Raw genomic sequence first — 20,341 nt, forward strand, 5'->3', positions numbered from 1 at the left:
ATCCAAATCGTCATAGATTCTTCTAAAGTTCATTCAAGGTTCCACGTCAGTTTTTGCTCCGATCATTTATAGATATTTTTTTCATTGATTCTGCCGGAATTTCTTCAAAAAGCCAAGAACATTATTCAAAGCTTTGACTTTTTTATTACCTTAGCAATTTATCAAGAAAATCTTAGAAAGAAATTCATCAAGAATCCAGGAGTTCCAAATATCCTCATAGGAATTCATCATTCATCAGTGTCATCTGAAATTACACTAGGATATTGTTTAGAAATTTCTCGCGGGTTTTTCAAAATTTTCCATAAATAATCTGAATTTTTTCTTGATATTTCCCTGAAGACAATCTAGGATGAATAACTGAATAAAATCTTCGAAGCTTCAAAAATCTCAAGAAAGGTTTTTTTTTTCAAAAAAAAAAAAATGGAGTCAGTCCTAGGAAAATAAATGAATGAATCAATGGATAAATTTCCGGAGAATATGGGACTTCCTTAAAAAAATTCTGAAACAATTTTTGGAGCAATTCATTATGGAATCATCAAAGTAATTTGTTCGCCATGATAAGAACCAACATCTTTTGAGCTAAAACCATGGCTCGTATAAAAAAACTGTAGGAAACCATCCGTGGTAGATGTAGGAGTGTAGTTCTAATGAAATAGCCTGGTTCTTCGTAGGAACAAATCAGATTTAATTTTTGAAGGTATCTAAACGATTCTTCGAAGAATTACATAAGAAGTTCGTAAAAATCCCAAAACAAACTCTTGAAGAGGTCTTCGAGGTAATATATGAGAGAAATTCACAGTGAAACGATCAGTACTTAATACTTGTCGTAATTTCACGAGAAAGGCTTAGAAATATTCTTAATAGCTGTTCAAATGCGGAATCAAATTCTCATGCCGTTGTTCATGTTAGGTTTATTCATATGTTCAACATGCATTGTTTTTTTTTTTTTGGTTCATGTTTGTTTTTGTTTTTTTTATTTCAGGGAAGAGTTCTCTTATTTCTAAGGCTATCAGTAGTGACAGCCCTGTTTCCCCCATTATATCATCTAAGAAAAAAATATAAAACGGCCTCCAGAGAAATATTCTGGGTGTCGCGGGATGTCCATAAATCTAAATTCCATTTTAAGGGAAAGTTTATTATTTTATGAAGATCAAATAGAATATTTTTTTCATATCTACTGAGCTTTCATCTACTACACTTTCAGAGCATTTTATAAACATTTTCGTTTTTCGTAGAAATTGAATAATAAACACCAGATTTCTCTAAATTTTTTGTATGTTGTTTACGCATTTAGAACAAACCGAAAAACTTTTTTTTTTACATACAAAACATACAACTTTGAAATTTTGTTTGTTTTGTTTAAGTGTTTCGAAGTCAAACTACCTATTCTGGAAAATAATTTTTGAATCATCTGAATTTGACCATTGTCAATCATGTATTTTGGAGATTTCCTAAAAATTGGAATTATTTTTTGAAATCTGGAAAAACCTGGAAATATCAGGGAATTTCATTTCTGTAAATGAGTAGACACCCTGTTCTGGTACCTGATATTTGGGACGGTTGTTGATACATAGCGCCATCATACTTTTAAGGGATATTTCGGAGATCAATCATTACCAAAAAACAACATTCATTCATCTGTGTCTCGAAATCATACCAGCTTCTAAGTCTAATAAAGTAAGTTTAATCAGTGCTCAATCACTTCAGATTTTCCAATAACTTCCAATTCATGTTAGCTGTGTGCAACGATAATTTCTAACTACGATTTTTACTCTCTAGAGAACATAAATTCCAAACGTACGTTCCTAATCCTGGTTTCACTGTTTTATATACTCTGTTGGATAAAATTTCAACTCAGATCATCTTCAACATTTTAAAGGATGCAGTTTTATTGGAAAAAATAGCTATATTTACATAAAAAAATCCAAATTATTCGAAAACTTTTTCTCTATGGAAGAATTTTGAAAAGTGTTTGGTGCTTAATTAAGAATGAAAACATAAAACTTTTACGACAAAAATAAAATATTTTGGTTATGCAAGTTGTCCTTATCTAAATAATATAAGTATATATCACATTTTGATTAATTATGCAGTTTCGATTTCATTTTAAAAATTATATGTGTAAAAATAACCCTATATTTAAACCAAGGACGAATGATAAGGATGCATCCGGATTTTTTCTGGAATAAACGGAACATTTCTATCGCTCGGACATCTTTAATTGCGTAATTGATTTTTTGCAATTTCTCATCGTAATAGGCTGATTTTCATCACGCCAATCTGTCATGAAACGGCCTACTTTCCTGCACTGAAGTATGCAGTGCGGGAATAGTCATTACCTAACTGAAACCAGTGCTGTAATGATTTATTACGCAACGCTTTCTCATTACGCAACTGTTTTGAGTTTCGTAATGAATCATAACACAACAATTTCTCAGAAATTGTAAAATGATGGTGAATGCATTCTGATATAATTTCTGATACCCTCAAGTGGTCTTCTACGAAATTGCAAAAAATTTTGTACGTCACTCGTTGCAGAACTCGATTTTTACAGCACTCGTCCTAATTATCCTACTCGGCAAGCCTCGTAGGATAAATTTACGACTCGTGCTGTAAAAATCATCATTCTGCAACTTGTTCCGTAAACTACTATTTCTTCTAGCATAAAACTAAATATTCGAAAGCATTTCCTCAGCCACCGATTTAGTTTTCCTGAGTCTAGCCTACGCACCCAAAAGGCGCTAATTTGCAAAACAGTCTTTAGATTTTGAAATGGGGGATTTTTTTTCTCTATATTTTGGATTGTACCTATAGATATAATTTGTTCACGGCTGTCTGATCAGCTGTGATGTATTTACAGAAGTTGTTTCAGATCAAAATACCTACTTGGAACAATCAGTGGATCATTTAGGAAGGCTTATGGTGTCACATGACTATTATAGAATCGATCTTACTGCTCAATCGACTTTTAGAGTCGTCGGAAACTTTCAAGACTGATTTTGCAATTTTATCTAAGAATCCAGAAGGCTAGGAGATCGGTGCCAATTGTTTGTACATTTACTTTACTTTGTTTTGTATTTCTAAATAGATGTACATATTCGGAAACTAGTCATATTACAATTTTAGGATATGGACGAGGGTATGGGCCCAGACACACCTAACTACAAATGGAGAGAAAAAAGAACCTCTGAAGCTCTAGTTGGTAACATTTGGAAGCATCCATTTCGTTTCTCGAAGCGCAGAAAAAGCCAACGTTGAGCAAATTCCACAAATGGAAGATCCGATTTTTGGTTCGACAATCCGACAGATACAGCTTCAGTGGCAGGAATACAATTGCTGTAGAGTGCTAAGGAACTTCTCCGTAAGTGACCACACCAAGAATATGTCAACTATTTTTACAGAAACCTGTCGAGGAATACGACGAATAACCATTAGAACCATGTCAGGTACCTGTTGAGTACCTCGGAAGGAGCTCATAGAGAATCCTCAAGGAAAACTTCCACTAATTCTCCAAGAGATGTTCAGGAAACTCCACGAGGAGTTTCAGAAATTTTATTTTCAAAACCAGGGCTACCTGGGAATTATTTTTGGACCAAGTATGAAAATTTGAAGGAAATATGTAGAACATTTCTGTAGCATAAGGAAACCCTTAATCAACTGTTGGATGAATGCATTTACTAATGGTATCACTGAGAGGAATTCTTTTTAAAAGTCCCCGGGAAGGCACTGCTGGAGTAACCCCTTAACACTTTAAAAGTCGCGCTGTTGTATTGTACAACACAGGTGAAAAAACCTCGCGTTTCGTACACTGCACCAGCGCGGTGCTTCTGACGGTGGTCAACTACACGACGATCGAAATGTTGAGGAACTTTGGATGAATATCTGTAGGACCTTTGAAAAAAATCTTACGGAAATCCCTGGTAAAATAACTGTTTCTAATGAAGAATTACTAGAGAACCTCCAGGAAGAAAATACGTAGCAAGCCCGGAGAACTTCTGGTAACGTTCTCTGGAGGTTTCCTTGAAGAGTGGCTGAAGGAATCCCTGGACTGATTCCTGAAGAACCACTGGATTAAGTCCTGAAGAAATCCCTGGAGGAGCCCTAGGAAAAATTTTTGAGGAAATACCTGGATACATTCCTGGGAGTACTATTTCATAGATCTATGGAGGAACTATTGAAAATGTATTGGAGTATTTACATAAAATTGTACGGGAGGGATCTCTGGAGGTTCTAGCATGAAATCTTGCATGGACTACTGGAAGAACCACTGTAAATCCTAAGGAGGAAGCGCAGCTATTCAGCAAGATCAAGCAAAGGATCGTAAATTCGAGTCTACTGAAGAATTACTAGGTAACCTACAGAAAGAATACGCGTAGGAAGTCCCAGGTGATTTCTGGTAACATTCTTTGGAGGATTCCTGGAATCACTGGATTGATTTCTGAGGAGCTCCTGGATTAAGTCCTGAAGGAAGCCCTTGGATAAAATCCAACGGAATTTATAAAGAAATACCCGGATAGAAATTTTGAGAAAATGTTGAAACTGAACCCATTGATAACGTCAAGCAGGAATTTATGAAAGTAATCCGGAAAGAATCGCTGCTGAATTCCCTAAAAGGTTTCCAGTATGAAAATTTCAAGAAACCGCTGAAAAATTGCTGGAACAATGAGTTAACCCTGAATTAATGGTATCATTAAAATGAATTTTTCACAAAGTCCCTGAAAGGTACTGCTAGAGTAGTCCCGGGATGAACCCCTTAGGAAACTCTGGATAGATATCTGCAGGAGCCCTGGAAAAACAATCTTGGAGAAATCCCTGGTTCAATTACGTCGTAATGAAGAACTACTGGAGAGTCCATAAAGAATTCAAATAACAAGTGCCTGGTAACATTCTCTCTGGAAGAGTTCCTGAAGGAATTACTGGACACTGGAGTTCCTGGATAAATCGCTGGATTGATTCCTGAGGAACCCCTGGATTAAGTCCTGAAGGAATCCCCGGAGGAGCCCTTGGAGAAAATCTTAGGGTTTTATGAAGAAAAACCAGGAAACCTCCCCGGAGTACAATTTCAAAGATCTATGGAGGAACTCTTGGTGATTTTTCTTGAAAACGTATTAAAGGAATTGCATAAGTATGTACGGGAGGGATTTCTGGAGGAACATCCAGCTGGAAGTCTTGGACTATACAAAAATCCTAAGGAGGAAGCGCGCAGACATTCAGCAGTATCAGGCAGAGGGTCGGGAGTTTGAGTCTCGCCGGTCGAAGATCTTTTCGTGAAGGAAATTTTCTCGACTTCCTAGGGCATAGAGTATCTTCGTTCATCCCACACGCTATACGGATGTTCCCAGTTGGAACTTGATACCAGAAAGAATAAGGAGGAAGCGATGGAGTAATCCCTGGATGATTTTTTTTTTTTCAAATTCGGAATGAATTGCCGGTGTATTGACAATTCGAGTGACAATTAGAAGTTCGGCAGTCAAAACTTCGGCGAAGTTCGGCGTCGGCATTCTAATTTGGTGCTTTGCCGACGCATAAGGATTGCCTTTGTCGGTGTAGCACTTCGGTAGAATGCCGACGCCGAACTTCGGCGAACTTTCGGTGATATTTCATTTCTCTTATGAACTTCGGTCCAAAGTTATTCTGAATGCACAATATGTAATTACTGTCTCTAATAAGCAAACTCCTGGAAGATTGAGCGTAGGAACCTGAAGTACTTCTGGTAAGATTTTTTGAGGTTTCCTAGAAGAGCCATTAAAGCAACGCTTGAAGAATTTAAGATGAAATATCTCAGAAATTTCTGCAGGAACCATTGGGCAAATTCCTGCAAGGATCTCTGGAGGAGCTCCGGGTAGTTTTCTTGAAATACTCTTGAAAAATTACTGAAGTAATTACAGCAGGGATCTCTGGAGGAATATCTTTCAGTGAATTCGGGATGAACTACAGGTATAATTACTCAAAAATTACAAGGAGCACTTGCTGGAATAATTCCTAAGAGAATCAACGTAGAGTTCCGGAGGACTTCTGGTAAGACATTCTGGAGATTTCCCAAACGAGTGTCTGGAGTAAGCGCAGGACAAATTTCTGTAGGAATTCTCTGAAGAAATTACGGAAAGAGTGAACAGAACACTTTTTTTCCTTAAAAAAAAAATCCACCTCGCAAAGGGAATCCCGCTTAGGGTTTCAACAGAATTCCACTCAGGGATTCAACAGAATTCCACCCAGGGATTCAGCAGAATCCCACTCGGGAGTTCAACAGAATCCCGCTCAGGGATTCAACAGAATCCCACTCAGGGATTCAACAGAATCCCGCTTAGGGATTCAAAAGAATCTCGCATAGGGATTCAACAGAATCCCACTCAGAGATTCAATAGAATTCCGTTCAGAGATTCAACAGAATCCCGTTTAGGGATTAAACCGAATCTCGCATAGGGATTGAATCGAATCTCGTTGAGGGATTCAACACAATCCTGTTCAGGGGTTCAACAGAATCCCACTTCAACCTGCCAAGATGAACCCTTGGAGAAACTGTTGGGAGGTTTATGAAGAATAATCCCTGTATTTTGTAGGTTTACGAAGATATACCCGGAAAACTGCTGCAGAAATCCTTGGGGGAACTCTTAAAAACTGCTCTGGAAAAGCACCTGGCGTTTTCTCTTGAAAAAAGTCTCTATAGTATGAGGAATATCCCTATGAATTGTTTTATACAACTTGGAAAAACTTTACTAGGTTTCCCTAGTAAATAAATTTTGGAAGCAATCTCTGCGAACATTCTTGACTGAATCACCGTAGGTACTCCACAACTAGAAGAATCACGGGAGCTTTTTTTGAGGAAATCCTAGAGGAATACCTGAAGGTCTTCCTCGTGGCATCTCTAGATGTATTCCTGGAAAATGTCAAACTTGGGTACCAAATTCAGTACTAGAGTTATTCCACCGTATGAGTCACACTAGTACGTCTTTGAGTGAAGCTTGGCGGGAAAGGAGAAGTACAAGATCAAACAGAATTCAATAGCTTTTTTTTTAATTCTTCTTGTCTTGGAGGTAAATTTGAAAAATTAAGACGAGTATATTTGCAAATAATTGATCTATAATAGTTATGCGTAAGCACTTATGATCTTCCTACCCGTGGAAACTGATACGAATTAGTACAATTTTGTTGCACTTCTTACGCTGTTATTTCGAAAAATAAGGTTTGAAAATTGACTGATCTAGATGCTTCTGAAAAATTGTAATACTGGCCTCCTCATGTTTTTTTTTAATTTTAAATACTTTCTTAAGTAGATTTTTGGTACATTGATGTCTATACTGATTTCCTGCATAATCTTCGATGAATAGACTGATCGCAAATCTGTGATACGCACTTCACTATAAATGACTCACTGATTGTTCTGCATGTTCCAAACATTATCGGTGTCCCGTTACTACAAGAAAACTCTCCACACTTCAAACACGAAACAGGCTCCGTCGCGCCTTGCGTTGAGCATCTACTAAACAAAAGCTCTCAACTCAACTCCGTACACACGAATTCCTCAAAGTAAAATAATACAATACAAACCCATCCGGGAACACGGTACCTAGGTCATGGCGCCGTACCGCAGGGAACTCTCGCCAACGGCCGACGGCGACATGTCATCGCCATCGTGGCTGGCCCCGCTGGACCCCAGCCGGAACCGAGGCAACTGGATCGTGTTACGCAAGCTGTCCACCAGCCGCTGCCGGAACGTTTTGTACTCCATGTCGTCGTCCAGGGAGCTGGTGTCGCCAAAGTTGAAATCGGCCACCTCCACGATGAACCGTTCCCGGTTCTGGATGTAGTAGGCCACTCCGAACACCACCAGGATCACCGCCAGCAGGCAGAACCCGATCGGGACCACGATGACCGACAGCTGCGATTTCGGTTGATCTGCGGAAGAGAATCGTGAGGATCTTTTGAGTCGGGGTGTCCTGTAGAAGTGTTCAAAACTCCTAAGAGTACTTCTACAGATCATTTCTGGGTTGGATTTCACCACGGTACACTTACTTTCGTAGATCTGTAGCCCGACCTGAACGATCTGTTCGGAGATCCTATTCTTCATGAAGATAATCAGCGACTGCTGCTCCTTATGGAAGACCCACGAGGTGTACCGGAACTTGCAGCTATCTTCGCTTATCTGCCAACTGTTTCGGCAAGTCTCGTTCTGTGTGATGTTGTATTGCCCTGTGGGGAGTAGTAATTGCACAAATTGAGTTCCGATTTTCAAAGTCCACAACATCATCGATCAAATTACCGTAAATTACATTGTAGCAGAAGCTGAACGGTGGTGTGCCCGAGCACTGGAACGTTAGGTTGGCCGGTGCACCCTGCTGAACCCACTGCGGTCCGGAAACGTTCATTTTACTGATCGGATCTAGACGAAACAAATTGGTTTTTATTTACTCATGTCTCAGGTTGTTTCTAAGAATTTCCTCAGGGATTTCTCACAATATTTTACGCTACGAATGTAATAATGTATTTCGGGGCTGGCAGCAGGTCTCTTTTCGTAGACTTGGTCTCTATTTCAATGCAAGTCTCCAAAGAAGTTCCTATTTTTAACGGAATGTCTCTAAAGTCTATATGTCAACCGTAATGGTCTTCAAAATCACTTTTTTTCTTAGTGTGCTTGTACTGAATCCTTCTGACAAATTCTATAGATTCCTGAGAAACCTACAGAGACTATTACACGACTATTGCACAGGTTAAGAAATTTCTTCTCAGATTGCTTGAACAAATGCCTCCAGTGAATTTTTTCAAAGATTTTCTCTGGAATATTTTCAAGAATTCCTCCAGAGATGCTCAGTAATTCATCACCTTTACCAAGTTTCCAAGATATTCTTCCAGTACTGTTTCAAACGATACATAGAAAAATTTCTCGAAAATTTGCTCTAGGAAACTTTTGAGCACTCCATGTAGGATGCTGCACTGATGCACCTTAACTATGGCATCGCCCATCCATCTTATTTACAGCGGGGCGTGTACCAACATTAACAAATAAAAGAGTGAGCAGCAATATATTGAATACACGTTTATGAGAGTAGCTCGTGTGTGAAGTCTTTTTCTTTTGTCCGAGTTGTCTCGATTCCGGCTCCCGAGTCTGCTTTTGGGGTTTGTGGTCGTTTCGTTCGCTGAGCTTATTTTGCCCACACTCCACCATTGTGGCTTCCACAAGGATTATTGTGAAAATTTAGTCTCTGGTAAAATTTTCACAATAATCCTCAGAGTTCACTCCAGATATGTTTTGACCAATTCTTCCACTGATGTTCTTTCAAGAAAATCTACAAAGAATAATGTCAGATTTTTTTAAGAAATTCGTTTTTGGATTTTCCCAGGACGATCTACAATAACTCCTACGCCAGTTTCTCCAGTTTTCCTTCCAGGCATTTTCATATGTATTACTTCAAGAATTCGTTCAAATTTAGTGCCAGGATTTGCTCCAAAAATTCCTCCAGAGATCATTCTCTCTCAATAAATGCGACCTTGACTTGACTCCTTATGATTATGAAGTTCCTCCATAAATTTCTGAAACATTTCATGCAGTTCTTCCAAACAGTTTCGCATGTAAAATTGTTATAGCTTTTTCAAAAGTTTATATAAAAGTTCAGTAGTCACGCTGATACATTTTATTCCTGCACAAATTTCTTCGGGGCTCCCGTCCAATCAAGAAATTTCTGCAGGATATTATCCAAAGATTTGTTTTTTTTTTTTCAATTATCATAGCAATTTATCTACGAAATCCTCCAAGTCTTTCCCAAGAGTCCATAAGTTTTTAAGAAAAAAAAAAAATCTTGTGGGAATTCATCAATGGTTACTTTAGACCTTAATCAAGTTTCATCAAAAAATGTTTCAAGACAACCTTGGGCAATTTCTGAAACAATTGCTGAAGTATCTTAGAAAGAATCTTTGGAGTAATTCCGGAAGCTATTTTTGAACAAATTTCTGGTTGGAACTCTAAACGGGAATCATGTTAGACGTCTTTAGAAAATGTGAAAGAATCGTTGAAGGATTTCTTTACGGAATCTCTGAGGCAACTTCTGTGGTTATCATTAGAACTACCGTGAAGGCCCCTAACTCTGCGCAGCTCCTAATTCTGCGCACTTTCACCAAAATCCACCAAAATCTGGTAAAATACTTACATTTATGTTCAAAATTTATTTTTCATATATTGCTACAATAGTAATAAAAAAGTACGCGAAGAATTTTCTTGACAAATTTACGTTTATTACTTTAATAAAAAATAAAATAGCTTTAAAAATATTGAAAAACGTCCAAATTGACTGCCCGTTAGCAATAATGCTAAGGGAGTACCTCATCACTTAAGTCATTTTAAGCAAATTAAAGAGAATATATTTCATATGTTTAGTACGTAGTCAGTAGTTTATTTATCGAGCAATCATCACTGGTGAAGTGCAACTTATTTTCTCTTCATTTTCTTATTCTTCTTAAGTGCGCATAGTAAGGAACCATTTTTCAACTATGTTCCTCACTATGCGCAGCAGGTATAAAACGTTATTTTCAACACACAATCAACCCTCCAGATGTCGATATTGAAGGGAACCATCGACTTGTCGAGACCATCGAGATATGGAATAGAAATGCTTTGGAAAATTGTTTGAGGGGACCATCGTAGTAAGGGAAGATTAAAAAATGACGTCCATCATATTTTAAGGATTTCTACACTCCGTCCCCTCAATCCCCTGTCGCGATTTTACAGTACCTAATGAATGCATAGTCACATTTTCGTATACTCCTCCTCCCCTGAACGATGGACGTAATTTTTGAATGCTGCCTAACCATGTAAAAAATAATTTTGTTTTTTTTTTTTGTATAGTTTCATGAGTCAATATCGAGTAATGGAACATCGAGGTTTAATCGTTGGTTTAGATTTTAGAAAACTAAGTTAAATAGATGTTTTGGAAAACATATGATGATTTCGATTGTTTTGAGAGTTGCACTTAATGGCATTCAATTGAATTATAGATAAAAATCACTTCACTTAGTAAACTTGTGTTAGAGACATTCCACGCTCCACTGGGGACGTAAAGCCGTATAAAGCAAGAAAATGAAGATTAATTCGGAGTTTAAATGCTAGTAATGCTTTTAGTAAAATAATTCAACTGTTATAAAGAATTTATCGAATGCGCAGAGTTAGGAACCTAAATGCGCAGAATAAGGAGCATTGCAAAAATGAATGCGCAGAGTTAGGAACACGAACACCCTTGAGAAAAATTAAAAATTTGCTATACAAATCATTACTTAGTGAAGCTTTTATATTTTTTCCTTATACATAAGATCAATAAGTATTTGCTTCCAAAATTTCAGAATATTGTGTTTTGTTTTCAATTAATTTCAGCTGTTTGAAAATTGAAAAGCCTTAAGTGCGCAGAGTATGGGGCCTTCACGGTATTCTAGGTTGAAATCTTAAAAACGAAATTCTTGGAAGGATTCCTCAGGCCGTTCGTAAAAATCACTTAACGAATTCCAGAAGATCTTTGGATGATCTTTGAAGTATTATCTGAAGCAAACTTTTGGCAAATACCTAAATCAATTCCCCAAGAATAAAAGTAGAAATACGTTCGGTAATACGAGCAGTAATACTTATCGTAATATCATGAGGAATTCCTAAAAAAAATATCTTCAATATATTCTTAGAGAAATGTCTGGTAAAATTATCTGAGGAATAAAATTCTTATCTTCTCGTTACTTTTTGTTTTCTTGATTTCTGTTTGGCCTCTTTTTGATTGGTCTCTTCTTGGTCAATTTTTCCAGGCAAGCGGTTTCTAAAGACCCTATTGTCAAGTCACTTAGTCGCTACCACCCCTTCAGATATTACTCCGAAGATTTCTTCAGGCATGATCTTATGATTGTGCCACGAACTTCCTCCAAAATTTTCATTGAGGATACCTATTGGAAAAATAAAAATTCTCCCAGGGATACCTCCAGAAATTATTACAGAACTTCCTCTAGAGATTTAATACGGAATTCCTCTAGAGATTCTTCCAAAAAAAATTCAAAGAAGTCCTCAGACGTCTAGGAGTTTATCCTAGGATATCCACTAAGATTTTCGTTTAGGACCTTTGAAATTTTCGTTCAAAAATTCTTTAAGATTTCAATCAGAAATTCTTCTAATGAATTTAGGAATTACCCCAGAAATTCCGCTCAAGATACTTAAAGAAATTTCCCACATTCCTACACCCAGGTTTTCTCTTGAACTCTTCCAAAAAACTGTTAGAATATGTTTAGAGGAGTACTTTCTCAATGAAATCTAAGAGACATTACTAATGAAACTCCTGATGGAATACAAAGTAAACTCTTTTTTTAGAGGACTGCTGCAATAATCATTGAAAAAAACTTGAATCGACCTTTGAGGAAGCCTTTAGGAGATTTTTTTATTATGTCGCCAAAATAAAGATGGAAAAAAACTACCTATCAAAAGCCTAGAAAATATTCTGAAAGATTTCCTGGACGAATCCCTGAAAAACTTCGGGCGCAAACGTTGTGGAAATTTACGTAGGAGTGTCGTGATAACCCCCAAATGACCCTTTTTAAGAATCCGTCGATTGAGAGGTCTATTTTATCACCGCTCAAACGTCAAATCTCGATTACTTTTTCAAATCGACGTAAGTAACTTTCATATGGTTTTGAGAAAATTAATTCAGAAGAATCACAACCTGTCTTTTAAAACTGTTTTAAAATTAATCAACTTTTTAAATTTTTTTCGCCGTGTACATCGCTTAAATTTTGCATACATTAAGCTCGCGTTCAAAAACTAGGGAGTTCCTGTTATTTCCCACAAAAAAAAATATTACAAAATGATAAGCCGATTTATTCAGTTACTTTCGACGTTTTTCTACCAGTGTAAAATCGGCTCAAGTAGTGTTTTGTTTTGATTCGTGGTTAAGTCACTTTGTCTCTCCATACAGCGGGGCGGCGAAAGTAGTGGTTAGGTTGCGAAAGTTGAGAATCTTACTTTCGTCGTTTTGTAAATCCGGAAATTAAACGTTTTAAAAATGAAAAATCGAGTTGGTTCAGAGCGCAACGTGTAGAATTTCGTCTGCGAAACACGTAGAATCGATAAAGTAAGTTTGTATACTTTTTTGACTTGAGTCTGTTAGAATAAGTTTTCGAGAAATAGTGAAGTCGTGCATTGAGTTCTCGCCGAGCGGTGTCACGAACACATGCGCAAATTTGCTGGTTGAGAATACTGCCATTTGATTTTGCTGGGAACAGCTGATCTTTGTTTATATTTTCCACCAGCAATTTTAAAGTAGTGTTGGTGACATGTACCGTATATGTACACGAGCGCAGAAACCACTATTAGTCCATTGAGCTTAGTGACATTTGAACACACGTAGACTAGCATACGATCGTCATACACACTTTGTTTTTGTTTTCCTCAAAGAAACTTGCACACGCTTTCCAGACTCATCAAAATGCATATGGAAATATTACCCAATTTGAAAAATTTACACCCGGATTCTGGGTGTTTTTCGAGACAGAGTGCATATTGTTTTCCTCTAAGGTTCACAACTACATCTACACTAGGGCACCCATACCATTGGGCGTGATAACCACTATGGACCGATGCACGAGTTCACTCGTTGACGTTTGGGTGGTGCCGTGTTATTTACGTAACCATGGGAACGGGTGAATTCGGCACCGCTCAAACGTCAAATTAGTGAACTCGTGCATCGGTCCATACACTCAAAATAATCCTAACGTCATTGTTACGTGAAAACATACGTGGTTTTTTCCCATCGCACTTTTCACGTAGCTCTTACGTTAATCATAGATAGCCCAGAATGAACGCATGAACTTTTGATCTTCGTCCATTCCACCGGCGCTACAAGTAAGAGCTACGTGGATTTTCCGGTAGCCTTCACGAAGCGTTTCAATAGGACCTAGATGGTTTTGCATTAAATTAACTAGAATATAGACCAACCTTATCTCTAATAGGCTTTGGAAGAAAACTAATTCCCAATTGGAAACGGTAAACAAATCTAAAAGATTGTGATATTTTTATATTCAATATGAGCAATGTGAATCTTGTTTCCCAAATGTTGTGAGTATGTTCTGTTTTGTTGCAGCCTTCGCGTGCTATAATTGATAGAGGTTATAAATCAGGTGTAAAATATTAAGTAATGCAGGGATTCTTCGGTATTCAAAGCATATTTATCTTAAAATCAATCTAACACGGGGTTTAAAGTTCAGCAGCTTCTGAAGTTCTGCAAAAATTAAGCGGGCGCCATCTTAGGATTTGCGCTCAACACCGAATGTACGTACAATATGCAGATGTCAAAATGAACTTAGGCACCTACGTGGATTTCACGTAAGTGTGATAGGTAACCTCATAACAATTACCGATTCACTATTTGATGGTTATGAATGGCTTAGTGATCTTTATCTTAGTCAGGTGAAGTGAAGTCAAAATGAATTTGGAATGATTTTTCACGTAGCAATGACGTTTGGATTTTTTTGAGTGTAGTAATCCAATCCATAGAGTAACAACTGTCGAAAAACTCGAGTGACAGAGTCGTGTCGAACGTACACTCAAAATAATCCACACGTCAGTGCTACGTGAAAACATACGTGGTTTTTTTCCATCGCACTTTTCACGTAGCACTTACGTGGATGTAGCGTAGCACCGAATGAACGCATGAACTAATGAACGTCATCCGTTCGATTGAAGTTTCACGTAACAGCTACGTGGATTTTCACGTAGTTGTTACGAAGGTTCCCAATAAATCCCACATAATTTTTCACTAGAAGTTATTATTATATTTTAATGAAACCACCTGTTTCGAGTTAGCTTCCGAAGGTTTTTTTTTTTCAATTTCTAGAAAAAAGCAATAAACTAGAGAAATTAAAATATTCATTAGATTCAGTCGATACCCAGCATAAATAAGCAACGCATTTTGTAGGTGATTTGAAACACTGTATAATTGTATTCTCGGTATAGTCCAGCGGCATTCGAACATGTCTGTAGAATGGGTAAAAAACTACAATAAATGCACGTTCTCCGTTTGACTCCGGCCGGTGCCAAACCATTCAGGAGCTGTTTCGTTCCAAACGATGCGTGACGGCCTTGCTGTGTTTCTAATCAATTAGATAAACTCTTAATTAATATAGTATTATCCAGTATTTTAACCATATTTACCTCGAAAACGAGCAAGCGGAATATCAAAAATGCTCTTGAAAAAACTAGTGGTCACCATCTTTATATTTGAGCTGAACACAGAATGAACGCAATGTGCAAATGTCAAAACTCAGAATGAATTAAGTGTCTACGTGAATTTCACGTAAGTGTAATGGGCTACCGTAGTGAAAATGACCGGGTATCTTTTTGATGATATATGCCCTGGTGATCATTACCTTAGTCAGGTAAAGTCAGGATAAAATGAATTTGAACTGGCCTACGTGATTTTTCACGTAGCAATTGACTGTTTAACGATAAACTTGCGACGATCGACGCGCCACCATATCTCATATAACGGAGGTTATTAGAACTAACTTGGAGGTGATGATTTCGAGGTTATTTGGCAATTTAGAGGTCAAAATCCCCCCCCCAAACACTAGCGATTTTGCGGTGGGATGTTGACGTTTGATGACGAATGACGTTTGGATTATTTTGAGTGTATGTTTTGGTCGATACCCACCCCAACCAAAAAATTTTGATCAACACGACTTTCGGGAGAGACTGCAGGAGTAACCCCTGGATGGAATGCTGGAGAAATCCTTAGAGAAATATTGGAAGAAACTTCATGGTTGAAACATCAGATTACTGACAGAGTTTATGGAACAATTTCAAATATTTTTTGGAGTATTGGATTGAAAGAAAAGTATATATAGGGCAATCTAGGTTTATTAGGTACTTCTTCTTGAGAGGTCTAACTACGAATGACATTGAAAACTATTTGTCAGAACCTAGAGGGTGCGAACTGGATGTAAACAAGCATTTGTCAAGCTCAAATTTTCATCAAAAAGATTCGAGTATGCCTAGAAGTGTGCGGTCATTATTTCATCACGCTAAAAAATGCTGTACATTTTATGTGACACAGAAACAATCAACTGTTGAAGAAACGTTCTACTTGGTCTTATTGATAATAATATTTCCAGAACTTTTGTGACATATACTTATACTAAAGTGACCAGACGTCCCGGATTGTTCGGGACAGTCCCGGATTTGAGCAACCTGTCCCGCATCACCAAGAAACCAGAAATAAAACTTATGTTTAAAATTTTTATATCCTGCAAATAAAGAATAAAATAATATGTTAATCAGTCCACAGTCCAGGAAGTCTCTCTTCTGCGCCTACGGTATCCAGTATTTATAGCTCAGAAATCCCGTAGGTACGAACAAGTAAAAGGTACCAGAGTCATATGGAATATCACTTGAGATAGATAGACATGACAAAAATATGAGTAATGAAATATTATCAACTGCTATATGGATATTCAAAATCACTGGTCGACTTTCTCCATGTACCAATAGAAATGTAATCAAAATCTTAACAGAATTCATACAGGAAATTATTTTACGTTGAAATATTTTCAAAATGTTATTGGAATTCTAACATAATTCCATTCGCACTCAACATTTCTGTAACTATTTGGTTTTAATCAAAATAAATATAATCCATGGATTAACCCATAGTCAGAATTCTTATACAATTCTGATAGAAATAAGAATTTCCACAGTCTTTACTGGTAAAAATATCACAATATTTCAGCTCAGGTCTTATCAAAATACTTCCAGGATACGCAACAGCATTTATTATATGTTTAGCTCTTGATTTAGTTAAGAAACTCCAAATGGCACTGTTAAGGAATTCATTATTTTGTTCAGAATTTTCCTAATGATTTTATTCAGAATGTTAAGGAAGATTGACTGGACTTTGATGATGATAATTGGAGATTTCGACTATCAGTCACGAATTAAGCGTTGATTATTTTAAATCATTGCCAACGTTGGTTGAGGTGAAATCCGTATTCACGTATACGCTTAAGGACTGCATACTACATCCTAGAGTAACAAATTGAGAGATCGGTAGGAGAAATACCGCAAAAATCTCGGATGGAATTCCTGGGAGAATTTATTACTGGAGCTATCAGCGCTAGACTGTTCCTTTCAGCAATCACTTATGAATTTTGGGGCGAATTCCTGAAGGAATCCTAAGAGGAATTTCTGAAGGTATCTTTGAATGTATTTCTGAACAAAGAGAGAATCCCTGAAGATTTTCTTCGAGGAATCTGTGAAGAAACTATCACTGAGCCAGAAATTGCGTACGAATTTCATAAGAGAACGCTTGTGAATTGATTTTTTGACTGGTTTTCTCTCTTTCATAATATTCTTATGAAACACAAAACGTCCGATATTCGCAAGAAATTCTTGTCGCTATCGTTAGAGATCTTATGAATATCATTATTTTCCTAAGTTCAAAGAGCGATTATCTAAATACATAATGGTCCCAAAGAATTCCATAATTGATATCTATGATCCTTCATAAGAGTATCTTATGACATTACAGTCATCTCTCCCTTACTCGATATTGAAGCGACCATCGAGTTAGGGAGGTATCGAGTTACAGAACACAAAAGCAGTGCAACTGCGTTCCAAGGGATCGTCAAGTTAGCCATGAAGACCAACTGTTTCGTCCAGGGTTGACCAGGCCCTACGTTGTGTTTCTTTAGGTCCCGAAGGGGCAGACGAATAACGAACGACTTCTATTTCTACTGATTTATTCCTTCCACCGAGAGGCAGTGCTCCTGTTCGGTGAGGATACTCTTCTGTTACAGATCAACTTACAACTAATATGAACATGGAATGGTGCCTCTTATATATGGGAGAGGTAGTACGGATGAGTGTAACATATTACAAAGGTTTGATGCGCCGACAGCTAGCACCACGCAGCCCAATGCAACAGCATGAAAGCAATTAGGCTGCTTGCTGCTAGCTGGGGCAAACGGAGATAAATTGAATACACACTGCTGCGCTGCTGCCGTAGTTGAGTGAGCCAGTAATGGGAGATGCGTTCGCGGTGAGACCGAACACCAACTTTTACTATGGTTCTCTAACTCGATATCGAGATACGGAATATCGAGTAAGGGAGAGTTAACTGTATAACCATTTATATTATGAACGCAATGATCGATGGAAGTTCACAAGTTTTTCTTATGAGTCTCATTAGATGCTTATTATGTCTTTATTCCATTAAAAATTCGTATGAAATTCTTACGTGTTTTTTAATAGGAAATCGACTGATTTTCACAAGTGTTACTAATTCGTATGGAATTGTTGAGAAAATCGTACTTCATTAGATTGTCTTATGAAAGCCAATGATCAATGCGTATGAAAACCAAAACGAGTATCTTATGAAATTATATCTGGCTATAATGAGTATTGTTTCATAAGCCTGTTGTGTAATTTTATAAGATTCTCGAATGAAAAACAAAATACTTCTTATGTCGTTATTCCAATCTTGTGTACCTCATACGTTCCGTTTCCTCAGTGATATGGAGTAGTCTCGTGTGAATCTCTAGAGCCTCATAAATTTACACCACAATGGATTGCTAGGAGAAACGAAAACAAAGCTCATTCTAATTTTAGTCATGCTATTCTGGATTGAGCGCACCAGGCTCAAAGCATCCTGTTAGCAGCAAAATTGAAAAATGTTCAACAATATCCTCAAATCATCTCATATATATGTTCTAACGAACCTCAAAAAGCTATTAGTCATGCTGTTGTGGATTGAGCTTATCAGGCTCGAAGCACCCCTTAAGCAGCAAATTAAAAAAAAAAACATGTTAACAATATCCTCAAATTTTACATGTTCTAACGCACTACAAATAACTCACTCTGATTTCATCCATCCAATCCTATATTTGGATTGAGCTTACCAGGCTGAAAGTATACCTTTAGCACTACCAATAGCTCACTTTGATGCCAGGTATGCTATTTTGGATTGAGCTCACCAGGCTCAAAGCAGAAGCGCATCAGAAAATGTTCAACAACTTTTTCCGTAGATTACGTATTTCATGCTCTAACACATTTCATGCATTTTAATTTTATTCAACCTGAGACCAATGGCTTCTCCGTCCTATTGACCAACTTACTCCAGAGTTGGATTTCGAAATCAGCTAATGGCATCTCGGCAAAACCGTTCACCGAGATCGATTTCCGAATTTAAGTTTGCGGAGGGATCCCTGGAGGTATCTTTGATTGAATGTATTCCTAAACAAAGAGAAAATCTCTGAATTTTTTTTTCGAAGGAAATCCTAAAGAAACTATGGAATAGGCTTGTGTGAATCTTTGAACCTCAAGAATTTGCACCACAATGGATTTAAATTGAAACGGGAAGAAAAGGGAAAAAGAGATTTTTGAGAACATTTTGAAAAAAAAAAGAGACTGCTTTTAGGAACTTGCATCAAAATATTGACCCAGCCCCTAAAAAGAGACTTCCTACCAGCCCAGCAACAACGCACCCGTAACAGGCGGCTACTTACTCTGCACGGTGACCTTCCGCACGAAATGCCCGTAGGTTTTCTTCGGATCCGGTGGGATCATCGAGCTGTTACCGCAAACGAACGGCTGCCGGGAGTCTTCGATGTTGAAGCTGGGATCGGCCTTTTTAACGATGCGACTTACCACCGATGATCCGTCGTGTACGTGGCCGTGGTCATCCGAATCGTCCTGCTGCAGAAGATGATCCGGTATCCGCTCGCCGTCGATGATGATACCTGTGTGTGGATGATGGTAATCTAGTACTTCGAAATGTCAAAGACGATGAAAGCGGGAAGGGTCACTCACTTCGCATATCGGTCATGTTGAGCAACAGTGGATTTACACTGGCCAGGATGTCCCCTCCGCCGAGGGCCAACGGCACTTGGCGTTTTCTTCTGTTGGAATGTGGTTTCTGCGTGGTGCTTGTGGTCGTAGTACTAGAACTTGTTGTTACCGGTGTCGTACTGTTGGGCGCCACTGATAGACAAAAATTGCAATTTATCGAAATATGACCTAGCCACCAATCGAACTTATATCAATTACCTGTAGTCGTGGAAGTAGTAGTTGGTGGAGTAGTAGAGCTAGTTGTTGTAGTAGCTGGCGTTGTGGTAGTAGTGGTCGTCGTCGTTGTTGTAGTAGTTGTAGTTGTTGTCGTCGTGGTTGTGGTAGTGGTCGTTGTAGGCTCCGGTAACTGGAAATACAACTCAGATTTAGTTCTAACACGTTCAATATTTAACAAGCGAGCATTGCCCTATCGATAAATCTCGATTAACTCAAGTTAACGCTCTTAAAACTTTTGGTAACCAAGTGTGTAGCTTGTTGTTACTGAGCAAA

The 20,341-nt window shown here is 37.8% G+C and overlaps 1 protein-coding gene across 1 annotated transcript; it reads right to left on the reverse strand.

Moving 5' to 3' along the window:
* Positions 1-6,732: 6,732 nt before the first annotated feature.
* LOC5578012 lies at positions 6,733-20,105 on the reverse strand. Its single transcript, XM_021855406.1, has 6 exons — positions 20,051-20,105; positions 19,814-19,984; positions 19,510-19,743; positions 8,261-8,380; positions 8,014-8,190; positions 6,733-7,896 (listed from the first exon to the last, which is right to left on the reverse strand). Exons 2-6 carry the CDS (start codon positions 19,827-19,829, stop codon positions 7,568-7,570), a joined length of 876 nt encoding a protein of 291 aa, XP_021711098.1. The 5' UTR covers positions 19,830-19,984; positions 20,051-20,105; the 3' UTR covers positions 6,733-7,567.
* Positions 20,106-20,341: the final 236 nt, after the last annotated feature.

This window comes from Aedes aegypti, chromosome 3, assembly GCF_002204515.2.
Source record: "Aedes aegypti strain LVP_AGWG chromosome 3, AaegL5.0 Primary Assembly, whole genome shotgun sequence".
NCBI lineage: Eukaryota > Metazoa > Arthropoda > Insecta > Diptera > Culicidae > Aedes > Aedes aegypti.

Coding starts and splice junctions, on each gene's coding strand:
- LOC5578012 (XM_021855406.1), bottom strand. Junction 8,191..8,260: donor CTGCTACAATGTAATTTACG/GTAATTTGATCG, acceptor TACTCCCCACAG/GGCAATACAACATCACACAG. Junction 7,897..8,013: donor CGGGCTACAGATCTACGAAA/GTAAGTGTACCG, acceptor TCTCTTCCGCAG/ATCAACCGAAATCGCAGCTG.